General features: G+C 34.4%; 1 protein-coding gene across 4 annotated transcripts in view; it reads right to left on the bottom strand.

Moving 5' to 3' along the window:
* CHD9 (chromodomain helicase DNA binding protein 9) overlaps positions 1-15,317 on the bottom strand; it is a 139,730-nt gene that overhangs the window by 53,641 nt on the left and 70,772 nt on the right. For 2 of the 4 annotated variants that reach the window (XM_084905451.1, XM_084905452.1), the window contains exons 3-4: positions 11,653-11,984; positions 882-993 (exon numbers count right to left, since the gene is read on the bottom strand). In XM_084905451.1, the coding sequence (XP_084761577.1) occupies positions 882-993; positions 11,653-11,984 (444 nt within the window). Of the gene's footprint in view, positions 1-881; positions 994-11,652; positions 11,985-12,763; positions 13,029-13,124; positions 13,523-15,317 lie in introns of those variants that run through there. The other 2 variants (XM_084905453.1, XM_084905454.1) reach the window with 2 other exon arrangements.

Here is a 15,317-nt window from a genome sequence, read left to right as displayed (position 1 = left end):
TGGAAAAAATGGCCAGCGTTATTCTAGTAAAATTAAAGTAAATTTTCTCGTGTTGAGTAAGTTAATTATAAGTTTACCTAAGTTCAAGATAACATATGAAGAAAAAGCCAGGCCATGTAATATTAGGAGCTTCAGTCACTGCCCTTACCTCAACTCTTGCAGCAGCCCAGGAGCCTTGAGCCACTACTCTCCCATTGGATAAGAAGCTGCATAAGGAAGAAGAAAGGCCATTCAGGGGCTTTCTGGCCCCATAATTCAACAACTGCCACCACCCCTACGGCCTAGAGTTATACGTTAATTATTAGAGAGCAGAGGGTGGCCTGAATTATTATGACCTTCACTATATATTTGTTAACTTCGCAAGGTTATTTTAAATATCCACTTATTCCCCCAAAAAAGGGCAAAGAGCACAGCATTTTTGTCTACATCAGGGGATTTTTTTAATATAAATGTTTATCTTTTTCTTTGACAGAAGCAGAGCAAAGAAATTATATCTAGGAATGATTACATCCATTTTGTAGGTGATTTTAAAAATTAATATCTCCATCATTAAGTTAATTCAAAAGGACTTTGAAAGTACAGATACTTCTTCAGGCTCAAAACCAGCGGGAACTTTGGATTATTAATCAACCTCTCTGGGCTTCAGTTTCATTATCTGAAAAAGGAGGGGTTTGAGAGGACATGTAAGTTTCCCCCCGGGACTCACATTCTATGGTAATACTGCTAGGAGCATACTGCAGTTATGCTGTCAGCTAAGTTCTGCTATACAATAAAATGTATTTTTACTACTAAGCTACAGTATAAATATCCGCAAAGCAACATTATGCTATCTACACAATTCTACCAGTGCTTCATGTCTCAGAAAACAATTTAATACTCACTTGAGAGTCTTCCCCTTTGCATGCATGCTGTGGCATCTGCTCTGCATCAGATATTTCGTCTGAAGACTCATTCTTTCTTTTTTGTTTCTTACCCAATGTAATAATGAGTTTGCTGTTTCAAAGGAAAAGAGTACACAATAAGATCTTTTTACATTTTTTCATTTTGGGTCAAAAGGCTGAATCATGAGCAGTGTAGGGACAAGTTAAGATTGCCATGATAAGCTTTATGCCATTTTATATCACTTGAATGTTCAACCAAAGATGCTAATTATCACAAAACCCATGACATTTTCAACACAAAAACTGAATTTGAGTCTTACACAAATTAATGTTTAGTTAATGTGCTTCAAAGCAAGTTGTATCACTTATTACTTAGGCTCAAGATTATTTTTCATGGGGAAAAGTAAGTTCATATAACTGTATTTAGTACTTAAAATCATTCATTTATATATATACACACTCACTGATATTTACACATGCACATGAAACACAAATGTCTAAAATGAAAATGAGTTTTTCATTTCCTGACCCGGATCAGAGGCAGAAGTACAGACCATCCACATTTTCTAATCTGGTTCAACAGATGGAAGGACATGATCCCAAAGTACTAGGTTACTCACAAACCATGCTAACTGCTAATCAGGAAAATTCTATCTTAGATAAAACATAAAAAACTCAGAACTTTTCAATGATTATTTACGAATGTGGGACAACTTGGAAGTGAAAAAAGCATGAAGTTTGAAATCATACGACCCAAGACTTTAAATGTTATTCCACTGTTAACCTACTACACTGGGCAAATTACCTGCTCTTGTTTGGCCTTCATTTCCTTGCCTAGAAAACAGGGATATTATAATAGCTACCTCTATTGTTGAGAATTGAGTGGGTAATGCATGTTACCTCTTAGCAAAATCTTGAAACATAGTAATTTCTCAACTAAGGATCACTACAGGGAATTATTATAGTCCAGGCATTTTCCTAGGTTCTAGGATTTGAAGAGAAAGTGGACACAGTTCCTAACCTTAAAATATTGTTGGAGTAGGATCACAGTTAAAACGCTAATATGGAACTTAGCACTGGATACCACGTGTATAGAAAGGAAGAACTGCTTATGTCTACTGAAGTGTAAAGGATGCTCTAGAGAAAAGGTGAGATTTGAATGATGACAGGCAGTTAGTAAAACGTAGTGAAAAAAGGCGGTAGGGTACAGTCTAGGGAGGGGGATATCACAGAAGAATGAGAATATGCAGCGATAAGATCCTGTCTGGAATGCACAGAGTACCGCCAGGGAAAGAACCAGAGAGATGGTCATCTACAAAGGTCACAGGAGGCCTTGTATGACATGCAAGGAGTCAACGTTTTACTTGACGGCCAGCTTTTATCGGGCAGGAATTTAAAAACACGTGTCACTGCCTGGCAGGTGTGGCTAATTTGGTTGACTGTCATCCCGCACACCAAGAAGCCACTAGCTCAATTCTGGTGAGGGCACAAGCCAGGGTTTCGGGCTTAATCCCCAATATAGGAGTGTGAGGGGGTGCAGGAGGCAGCCCATGAATATTTCTCTCTCATTGACATTTCTTTCTCTCTCTCCCTCTATCTTCCTCTCTCTCTAAAATCAATATGGTAATAAAAATAATGTCACATTCACCACTAAAAACAAATGGCACTAGGATAGCTTCAAATTAATGCCCCCAAAAAAGTGAAAAATATGAGATTTAAATGGATGAGTTCTGGGGATGAAACTATAGTCAACGACACTGTACTGTGTATTTGAAACTTGCTAGAACAGTAAAGCTTAGTAGTCCTCATCACAAGTCACACAAAAATTTATGACTGTGATATGATGTTTCCTAAACTTACTATGGTAATAATTTCATAATATACACATATATCAAATCATGCTGTACACCGTAAACTAATACAAAGTTATATGTCAACTGTATTTCAATAAAACTGGGAGGGGGGAGAATTTTAAATAAGAGAGCAATGCAACCAGAAGGAAGCGAAATGTCAGGCCCAGAAACCAGTGATATGGAACCAGTGATAAGGCAAATGATAATTCGAGTGAGTGACGAAGAGTGCAAGATAGGGCCATGGTGAGGTGGTGAAGAAAAGGCACAATTTTAAATTCTGGAAGCAGGAATTCGTAGGACTTGATTATTGGCTATATGTGAAACGAGAAAAAATTCCAGAATGATTTATTTGCAGGTTATTATTGTATTGCTATAATTATTACCTTCAACAGGATAATGATTAATTCTTAGTTGGTAACTCACCTGCACTCTTATGGTAAATAAGAGCAAAAATACAATTCATGTTGGAACCAGGAAATAAAAGTACAAAAAGATATTTAAAAAAATTAAGGAACCAACCACAGTTACAATTCATTCTTTCTCACACTTTCATTTGGGCTTTTCCTCTCTGTTCAGGTCCCTTTTACTTACTCTGGTTTCCTTTTTAAAATAAAAATCTGCCTTGCAGTTATATCTATTATTAGATAGCACATGATCTTGTTCTTCCTTCTTCTCATAGTTCTTAAAAAAGTTGCCTACATTGACTGTTTCAGCTTCATGTCTCTCATCACTATAATCTGAACTTTAGACATTATCTCACTTGATGTTCCTACAACTCTGAGGTAAATACTATCTATATGTATAAAAGCCTAAGAGACCGTTCAACTGTTAGCTACGATGCACACTGACCACCAGGGAACAGACGCTCAATGCACAGGCATGGAAATATGAAACAGACTGATGAGTCTCAGAGGGAATGGGGGAAGGAGGAGGGCAGGAAGAGATTAATCAAAGATTTTATATGCATACGAGAGGCCTGGTGCATGAATTCATGCACCAGCGGGGTCCCTTGGCCTGGCCTCAGGAATTGGGCCAAAACTAGAAGTGCGACATCCCCTGAAGGGCCTGGATTGTGAGGGCACAGGCCAGGCTGAGGGACACCATCGGTGCACAAGTCAGAGAACTGGGCCTCTAGTTTTTTATAAGAAGAGACAATTGAGATTTAGAAAAGTTAAATAATTTGTTCAAAGTCACACGGATAGTAAGAATAGAGATAGTCCGAGGGATGCAAATCAAAACAACAATGTGGTACCATCTCACACCTGTCAGAATGGCTATCATCAACAAATTAACAAAGGACAAGTACCGCCAAATCCTGAATACCCATTCATTTCGTAGAAAGTGGTAGGTTAGGTCCAATTGTTTCCCATATCTTAGATGAACCGTCATTATGTATTATCTTAAAAATGTACTTTAAACAAAAAGAAATAATTTTGTTTCCAATATACTGCATTTTCTTTCGATTTCTTCTATAGGTCTGAAATAGTATATTACTTTATAAACTCATTAATCATTCTTAACCCATGAAAAAATCTTTTTCAAATCCTATCTTTATAAGAGATCATTCAGATTATAGTTTCCTATAAATGTGTCAAAGTCTAAAATTTTTACATATGCCCTTTCTGTTCAAAAATGTACACTTCTATGGTAGAAAAAGTTGATTCTAACATTTGAAGTAATTATTGACTGATATAATTCTGAGTCAAATACAGACATATTTTAAAATTTCAGATCTAGGATTACTCACATAGAATATTGATTCTTGAAAACAATAAAGTAGTATTGGCTTATTTTGAGTTCTAAAATGATATACAGATGATACCTCAAAGGAGAACAAGAATTAGGTTGCTATTGATCAGTAATTCCTAAATGTGTGAGGCAGGCTTTATTAAAAGGGTGTCTATTAAAAATACAGATTCCTAATCAGTTAGCAAACTTCAGCACCATACAATAATTATACCAGGTGTACCAGTTAATAATGCGGACTTTATAATCACAGAAAACACGATAATTTCAAAGTAATGTCCATCGCTGACTCCACATTTCCTCCATCTTTCAGGTAATTTGTGAATACCGTCCCAATAGAACTTTTCTTGTTTTGAGGCAAACCATTGAGAGACCCAATTTTCCACTTCTTCGTATGTTTTGAAGTGCTGCTCAGAAGCTGCGCGTGCCATCAATAGGAACACAGAACAAGTGATCATCTGAAGGAGCAAGGTCTGGTGAATACGGCGGGTGGGTTAATACTTCCCAGGCAAGTTTTAATGTGTCTTTAACTGGTGCGTCATCATAAAGCAAAATTACTTTGCCGTGTCTTCTGGCCCATTCTGGTCGTTGCACAATCAAAGCGTGTTTCAAATTGACTATTTGTTGTTGGTAATGATCAGTATTAACGGTTTCATATAATTTTAGCAGCTCACAATGCACCACACCTTCCTGATCTCACCAAACGCAGAGCACTGCCTTCTTTCCGAAGCGACTTGGCCTTGTAGTCAATGTTGATGGTTGACCTGGATCAACCTATGATTTTGTGTGTTTGGGATTCTCGAAATAAATCCACTTTTCATCGCTAGTCACAACTGGATGCAAAAAAGACTCTCTTTCATGCCATTGAAGCAACATTTTACTGATACCCTTTCAGCTTTCCATGTGTCTTTCGTTCAGTTGATATGGCACCCATTTTCCTTCCTTTAAAATCTTTCCCATTGCTTGTATATGATCAGAAAGTGTTTGCTGAGCAACGATTAACCTTTTTGCAAGTTGTTTTTGAGTTTGACACACATCTGCATCCAATAATGCTTGTAATTGTTGGTCTTCAAATTTTTTTTGGTTGACCTGGATGTTCTTTGTCTTTCACATCGAAAGCATTACTGTTAAAGCATTTAAGCCAGTGTTCACAAGTATCTTGAGATGGAGCATGTTCACCATATGATAACTTTCAGCAGCACTTTTCTTCAAAATAAAGTAATGAATTAAAACTTCCCGCAAATGCTTTTTTTTGGGGCACCAAATTAGACATTTTTTAGCGTAAAAATATCTATGATGTTAACACCTTCAGAAAATTTGACGTATGAAGTTCTGAATCTTGTTGACAATACAACAAAATAGCATACATATCAAATCACATATATATTAACATACCGTATGTGTAATCCCATCTACTGAAAAAAATCCGCATTATTAACCAGTACACCTGGGATATCAAAACATAGCTTGGTTCCAAAAGCAAAGAGCAATTCCAAACTAAGTTTACATGTGAAATGTTAACTTATGTGAGAAGTCTAAAGCACTAGAAAACCTCTTTATACTTGACATCTCTATTTTATTTTCAGATGTAATTTATGCACTCATCTATATCCTGCCCACATATTAGTAGAGTCTGCATAATAAGCTGCAGTCTACAGAGTATCAATCTATAATTGCATCCTGTTGATTTTCTGCAAAAATTTGACAAACACTGAATCTTATCCAATTAGTCAATTTGTTGTAATTAATGCATCCAATGAAACATAAGTGAAGGAAACAAGCAAAAATACATGCACATTTTAATTTTTCTTTGCAAGCCAAGTGAAAAACACTGGAGCTATTTTTAAAGTTATTAAACATAAACTTTTTCTTTTATTAACACTTAATTTGGTGAGATTTCTCCTGCTTCAAGTTCATTTTAAAACTCCAGCTTATACTCATCTGGAAAAAAAACAAGTTTTCCAAGGGTTTTGTATTTTAGTTAACCTTAAATTTGTGAGACTAACATTGTATTGTAGTTTGGGTAACTTGGACTATAAATTACTTCCTATTTAAGGCTGGACATCATTTTTCTCAAGAAGTTGAAATTACTTAGTTATTTCATACAAAGTTATTAAGGATAAGTCATAGTAAATACATTTACTAGCACTGTTTAATCCTCTTTTAACATTTTATTTTTCAATTACAATTGACATTCAATATTAGCACAGTTCAATTTTTATTCCTAATAACCATTTTTTTCTTAAAAAAAATAAAATGGTGTTTATGTTTAAAATTATTGACAAATAGGGACATTAAAATAAAATACTTTATATCAGTGCTTCTAAGGTACGCATTTTCCCACATATTAAAGTCTATGAAATCAAGATTCACCTAATCATCAATTATATGCCAGTTTTAGTTGGCAATATTTTTTTCTTATTAACACAAAATTATTGTGTCTTATAATCAATGACATCTTAGATGCAATGAAATAAAACGCATGGCTTACTAACGTTAAATCTTACTAATACAATTTATATAAAAGTATACTTAAAAATAGAACTGTAAACTTTAATTAAATTCATACTAGTAATGTATATATCAATACTTTCTACAGATGAATGTTTTGGATTTTCACTAAGTTTAAGTTTAGGTATTAGGAATGAAATCAATGAAACATTTTATTTGCTGGGAATTCAAAAATTATAGAATGTATAGAGACTACTAATGGCATAGGATTAAAAATACATAATAAATTTATACATACATTTTTCAAATTGCTTTTTTATTATATGCCAAGGAACAATGAAATAAGTGCTACATTTATAGTTTATTTAAACAAATAGTAAATTCCTATTATCGTGAGTACTTGCAATCAGGATCTCATTTTTCACTTCATTAATATAAACTACAAAGTGGTCATTCCCACTTACTGAATTCATCTGATTTTTCCCTCAGATTTTATTTAGACATAAATGCCCCTCTAGAGATGTGCATGTGAATATACATGTTAGTTTTTTAAATAAATACACATATATTTGATGGTAGCTAATTAATAAATGTTATTTTCCTTCTAAGGGATCCAAAAAGACTATAGCAAAAAAAGGGGATAATATAATTGAGATTATTCAATGTTTCACTGTTTTTCTTTAAAATGTGACATCATTAAATATCTACTTGAACTTGATAAACATTTCCTAATTTAGATGTTTCTGCTTTAACTAAAGGGAAAAGCTACTTCTAGTATCTGATAGCTAGCATTCCTAAAACAAACAGACTAATTATCAAATTCAAAGAAAGTTTAGTCATGAAGGACTATTACAGATTAAATGTATAGGGCCACAAGAACATTAAGTATCAAAGGCATTCTACCTATGTCAGTCTGATAATCTATAATACAAATAAGTAAATTCTAACTGACTACATGGAAACAATTTAATTGTCAAAGTTATAAACCGTAACTTAAAAATGTTTCATCATGTGATCTTCTAATATATAATTTAAAACTGAATAGAGCCTTAGGAAAATTCTACTGGAAGTCTTAGAATGAATTTTATTTTAGAATTTAAGTTTCTACTATTCCTAAACCATAGTTATATCCCTGTGATTTCAAGAAGGATTAGCCTGCCATTTGTTTTTGATTTAACAAATCAAACTCAACCATTCATCTTTTAATATTTGAACTTTTATTCCTTCACTCATGCATTCATCCCATAAAATTCATTTCATCCACATCTATTATGTACCTACTATTCCTTAAGAAATGTCTGCTATTTTGCTGCTATTCTACTTGAAAGGCAGCTTGTTAGAACACGATTACCAAGATATGGAGACACTACAATAGGAAAGGGTTGGTCCCACCTCTTTATTTACACCTGCCACTTCTATTTCAACCTACATCCTTCTTCCACATAACCATGGGCAACTCTTTCAAACTCAGGCGTATTTCAAAAGAAATTTACCTGTCCTAGGCTCGATCCCCAGTGTGGGGTGTGCAGGAGGCAGCCATCCAACGATTCTCTCTCATCATTGATGTTTCTATATCTCTCTCCCTTTCCCTTCCTCTCTGAAATCAATAAAATAAAATAAAATAAAATAAAATAAAATAAAATAAAATAAAATAAAATAATTTTAATTTACCTTAAATGCTACTCTAGCTAACCTGACTAAGTGACATGCTCATATGGAAAAAGCCATTAGAAAGTTAACCTATTCTCCTAGCAACTGTTTTTGTTTTTGACTGAATTTTTTTTTTAACTGACCTTATTTAGGAACAGAGCCTTAATGGAAAGAAAGCCAGGCAGGTGAGTGCGCGTTTAGGTTGGAATGAAGGGTGTGGCTCCTGGCCCTGTTTGCCTTCAACAGCTCTCTGCTCTGTATGTTTTCAGGAAATAATAGCTAGCATTTATTACATAAATCCCAGGTACTGTTCTGTTTGCTTTAAAGGTTATTAAATCATTTTATCCTCAAAATAATACCACAAGGCAAGTACTATCAGTACCCCCATTTTATGTGTAAGAAAACTAAAGGTTGAAGAGATTAAGTATTTGTTAAGTCATGCTGCTTGTAAGTCACAAAACTGGAATTTGAACAGATGCAACTGGTTCCAAAGCCAAAGAAGTTGAGCACATTATTATATTGCATGCCCAATCTAACTCACAGAACTGCTGTCAAGATTAAATTAAATTATATCAAAGTGCTCTGAAAAAGACACTCTACTCCTTGTATGGTTAAAACATTAATCTCTAAGTGTCAGAAATAATAAAAAGACTCCAAGTACACTAGCAAGCACAGGCAGTACTGGTTTTTTCAGATGAGTCTTCCTGGAGTACATAAAGTCAAACACATTGGTTAAATAAACACCAACACTGACTACACATCCACTATACTTACTGTTTACAAATTTACTTTAAAAATTCATATTTCACATTATTAATGGTTATTCTAAAATGTATTCCCGTCAATTTTATCTGATATCAATCATTTGATATTACCAACAGCTCAGTTCCTTCAAAACTAATGAAAAAACAACATTATATAAGAAAATGTTTAATATAGCATAAAATGCTATTAATTAAAATGATGTAACCAAGACTATTTAAATGACTCTTCACATAAAAATGTAAAACTCAGCAAGTTCAAAATTACAAAATATAGTGGTTTACTGGAAAGCACAGAAATTATATACTTCAATTGACTAATATAGCAACTCTAGATTGTATATGAATTTCATTTCCAACTATATATTTTCCTCTAAAATGAAAATAATCATGGGCTTTGATAGTTTTACTCTAACAGCTTAATAATAATATATATGCAAGCTTCAATTTTACTTACCTGCCTACAACTTATAAATACCTCTATCAAAAAGTTCTATACTCTCATCATCACTTGTATTATTTCATTTATTTTTTTCAGTTTCCTTGCGTTATAGTGTGTTACTGGTTTTTAAGAGCTTGTTTTATGACTAAAGATGCTAACCAAGTCTCATGCATTGCAAATGAAATATCATGTTTTTTGTTATTGAACTTGTGTATTAAATAGAATCATGTTATTTTTAAAAAGTCATATACTCTCAACAGTACTTTTTAGCAACTACTCAGTATCTATCCAGTACAATTATCAACTTATGTTTTCAAGAATGTTATCTGTAAAAACAAGTACTAAATTAATATTGCGCAATATTAAAATAATTTATTTTTAATCTATTTTGAACAAAAATATAAACACCACAGAATCACTCGACTGCAATAAATTATTGTTCCTTAACCATATCATTTCACATCTTTAAAAAAAAAATCCAAATTTCTCTGTTATAATTTAATTATTTCTAATTTCCTCTAACGTACATTGTTTTTTCTTGAGCCCAGTTCACTTCTGGTTTCTTTTGTCGCTAGCTACCCCCATTCCCACATTTAAACTTGCTATAACTTTTCAAGTTTTCTACAAATTTCCTCATTTTATGTGTTGTTTTTAAATATCCTTTCAAAAGTACACAACTTTGTCCATATCTGATTTTAATTATGTTAACTTTTCAATACATTAAAGGCTTAAAATATGAGGTTTTGCAAAGTAAAACTAGACATAATATTGGAAAAATAAGATCTTTCATACCAAAACCTCTAAGTATGAAAGTAATTTTTAAATTTTTATTTAAGCTATCTGCAAATAAAATATAAAATCAATAACATTAATTATTACTCTATTAGTGCAAGAGAGCACATGTTATTTAATGGTTTGGACTGAAAGGCATCAGGACCTACCAATATAATTCAATTTGGTGGTTGCATTTAAAATGCCGAGAATTAATTTGCTTAAAAAAACTGTATTAGTTTTAAATACCTACATAATGTATCAATAACTTCTTAAGCAAATGAAGATTTTCATAATAAGAGAATTATTTACTGGGTACTTTCTTGTGTGGGGGAAAAAGGAAAAAAGAAAATACTTTTCATATAAAACCTGCAGAAATGGCCAAATGTTTTGCGAAAACAATTCTAAACTATATTGACCTTAGGCTGTTTTTACTCTTGCATCTAAAACAACCATACATATAGAACAAATGATATTACATGTTATTTTTTGAAAATGTATTAGATAATTTGTCAAATAAAAATGCCTAGGATTAGTATTTCCTCCTAGAGCAATTCTTTGTCCTTGTATTTCTCTGGGAGCATTAATCCTCGCCTGGCCTCTTGATTGCATGAATTAAATCCAAAAGACTGTAAGAGCCGAAGGGCTGCTTACTGTTGATTATAAGTCTTAGTTTTCATGCCATTCCAGTTAGTCAAAGGTTATGGGAAAATTTTGTATTTCATGTTTCCAAAGTATAAGGTGCCCAATGGAGTATGACTAAGAGCTTAAAAGATCTTATGAAGAATTTTAATGCATATTCTGTAAAGAAAGTAAATTTGAAACTGGAACAGCAATATGGGTTTAGGTTTTTCTTTTCTTTTTCTGTTTTATATACAAATATTTTCCTTTAAAATTCCATTTACTAATAGTAACTAAAGAAAAAAAAAAAAAGCTATGTTCACAGGATGATAAATTTTAGTAGATCCCGGAATATTACCTAATTCAGTCAAAAAAGCAACCGTGTACACAGTCTCTAACAACTGAAAACTCCAAAGTGGGAAAAAACTCGTCACACGCACATCAAAGGAATTAAATTTGATTCTTAACCAACTTACCCGATTTTTGACTTCTCTTTTAACTTGGAACAAGTTCTTGCTTTCTTGCTCTCTTTGTCCTTTGGCTTGGCTTTCGCCCTCCTGCCTCTCTTCTCCTCTCTCCCTTCCACTGAGGCACTAGGGAAGTTCTCCGGGCTCATGACTCGGGGAATATTGCGCTCCCCGCGCTCCTTTGCTTTGGCGATGGCCTCTGATATTATCCGGTTGGCCTTTTCTTGCTTGCTTTCTGATTCCACCTTTTTTCTCTGCTTCTTCTCGGACATGATTCTCACCTGGGTATTCTGCAACTTAGTGTATGTCCCAGAACCATCATTCTTCTTGGAAGACGGAGGCTAGAAAAGCCAAAATATTATTTATATAACATACCAGAGTACATAAAAAAAAGATAAATATTTGAATATTTTAAATTAGGCTTAAAGAAGTAACAAACATGAGCAGATATGTGAGTGTTACAAATTGAAAATTAAAACATTTTGCTATTCTAGAAATTAGTGTAGATATGAAATAAAAAGCTCAACTTTTAAAAACGAAGGTGAAGGACAGATAATACAGATTCACTTATATTTTCATAGCTTTCTTGATTAGTTGATTCAAATTTTACCCTATAAATATTTTATACATTTGAAAATTTTTTTTTTAAAAAAAAGGTATTTTCTTTCTTCTTCGTTCCAGAACTCTGAAAATAATTAATACATTTAAATTAGCAATTTTAACACAGAATGGCTACTCCTATTATAACTGTTAGAAAAACAAAGCCTCTGGTTTACAAGAAACTAGAACTAGACCCTGAAACAATGAAATAATGAAATAATTTTAATGTGCAATCTAGGCAGCAACATAGCTAGTTAGTAAACATTCCCATACTTAAAATTAGAGGAAGTTTTAGTTTTTCCGTGGAAGAGTTAAAATGTCCCCCCCCCCCGCCCCCCATATCACAATTATTTTGCTCAAGCAATTCTGGAGGGGAAAAAACACAGGTTTTATAGTTTTATGTTAAAATTATTAATATTCAGCAATGTCACAGGAAGCAGATCAACAGCATTTTTAAAAGAATATCCTCTTGAAACACACATTCACCCACATAGAGATCACAGTTCTGTTATGTTCTTACCCGTAAACATGCCTCTGACTATAGCAAAGGGAAAAAGCGCCAGGAATTTCCAAACACATTTTCATGCTGATCCCAGTGGGCTTCACTGGCTATCTTTCTATCCCTGCCTCACCGAAGGCTTCATCTCAGTGCCGCAGCACCGGGAGAGCAAGGCCGGCTTAGAATCGCTCGCTAAAATGCCACCTTAAGGCCTACAGGCTGTAACAAATAACCAAGACCCAGGAAAACAGCAACAAGCTCAAGATGGCGATGCAGCACGACTCCCGCAGCAGCAGCCAGTAATAAGGAAGGTTATTCAATCCCATTAGCCTTTTAGCCCAAAGAACCCCTCCTCCTCCCACTCATTCAGGCTTTCACTTACCCTTCCTCTTGGCCTCTTCACTGAAGACATTTTTGGCGTCAGACAAAGGCTTGCCCTCTGCTTTCTCACCACCCCAGGCAGTGCTCAAGAAAAAAGCATTGAAAGAAGGTTCCTAAATGGCCTATTTAGCAAGCTGCGACCAAGAGGCGCACAACCCTCCACAAATACACATTGTGACTGATCAACACATTTCTGCCTGAGCAAGTTTATCTCCACCGTTCCTCCTGTTTAGGTAGGAAAGAGGCTGTAAAGTCCTCCGGAAAAGCCGAGCCCCCTCAACAGCTATAAGCAGATAGCCAGATTCCAACAAAGCACAGAAAGAAATGCATGCACAAAGCATCAAAATGCATCAGCATGAATATTAGAGATGTCGTTAAAAATACTGACTCCTTCTGCGGAAGTAGGCCAGCAGATGGTGCTACCAGTTATTATTCCATTAGACTCTGCAATTTAACCCCCGGTGGACTGTTCTTCCCTCCCTGCAGCACGTTAACTCTCACTCTGCCATTTCCCGCAGCCAAGTTTTTAAAAATATACATGAGAAACCAGACTTTTAAAAATCACCTGAAAACTAAAACGATGGTGTAGCTATCGCTATTAAAAAACAAAACCCAATGCAATTTTTACTGGAGAAAAACACTTTTCCTCAGGATACCCTAAAATATTTCAAACGTAAAAATAGCTGAAGGCAAACAACGGGTTAAAGAGCAGGTCATGCAAATGAACACATAGCAAGTGACTTCTCTTTAAGAAATTAGATAAGGTCTCTTATGACTCTTCTAACAATAAGCTAACAATGCTATTTTCAAAATAGAGAAATTAAGCTATTTTCATTTAAATTCTAAAAAGAGTTTTAAAGTGAACACACCAGAGCTGTCTATAAAGAATTACCAACCACACTTAAATTTTTCCTTAAATCTGAGCACATTGATTTTCCTAAAACAAAAATATAAAATCTTCCTAACCTTTCCCCCTCATAATCCATTTTAATTGCATTGCTGAGTTTTTCAGATAAATTTTTAATTTGAGTTCCTTGCTAAAAACAAGGAGCAAGTCCACCGGAATTTGTTCATCAGTACAACTTTTCCTTACATAAAAATCTGAGACTATTTTAGTAAGCAGTGTCCTTAAGTAGCTAAAACATAATTTTCACTGCTTAAAACTTAAGTTTACCTCTTTCATTGATACTAATTTCTCATTAGGTCGTGGCAAGTCATCTGTTACCTCTATAAAGAATCCTTTTTAAACTTTTTTTCACTTTAGGCATCGGAAAGTCTCACAACAGAGTAACATTATATGAACTGTCCTAGAGAGACCAATCGGGACCGCAGGAGAGAAAATTAAAGGCAGAGGACTGATCTGGGGGAGATAAGAGATCAACGGAAGGACTTGTATACATGCATAAGTACAACCAATGGACACAAAACTCTGGGGAGGGAGGGTATGTATGGGAGGGGGGGCAATGTTAAAATATGTACACAGACAATAATTTAATAAAAAAAAAAAAATCATACAGCTGAAACCGGTTTGGCTCAGTGGATAGAGCGTCGGCCTGTGGACTGAAAAGTCCCAGGTTCGATTCCAGTCAAGGGCATGTACCTTGGTTGCGGGCACATCCCTAGTGGGGGATGTGCAGGAGGCAGCTGATCAATGTTTCTCTCTCATCGATGTTTCTAACTCTCTATCCCTCTCTCTTCCTCTCTATGAAAAAATCAATAAAATATATATATTTTTAAAAATCACACACACACACACACACACACACACACATAAATAAATAAATAAAGGCAGAGGGCTGACACTAAGGGCAAGGACAAGTTCTGAATGAGCCGAGAGGTCATCTATGTAAAAATCACAATGACCAAACAACAAGGGCCAAGCACTTGTATTAAGTTTCCAAGTGCTTATTTTATTAGGTGCCAGGCACTATTCTAAGCATTTTGCATGTAATAACTAATTTAATCCTGAATGACAATAGGGGTACAGTGACAATGCAGTAGCAAATGGGAGACATACTCCTACAGCAGAATTAAAAAATGATAGAACAAAACTAAGAGCGAAGAATTCTAAAAATCATAACAATAACAAGAGATAACACTTGTTTAGTCCTTACTTTGTGCCAGGCACTATTACTATTATAATATTACATATATAATAGCTCAATTAATCTTCGAAACAATCCTGTGAGAGATG

The sequence above is a fragment of the Pipistrellus hanaki genome (assembly GCF_964339955.1).
Source record: "Pipistrellus hanaki genome assembly, chromosome: 15".
Classification (NCBI taxonomy): domain Eukaryota; kingdom Metazoa; phylum Chordata; class Mammalia; order Chiroptera; family Vespertilionidae; genus Pipistrellus; species Pipistrellus hanaki.
The sequence above is the reverse complement of the archived record's forward strand: the minus strand, read 5'-3'. Positions and strand labels throughout refer to the sequence as shown.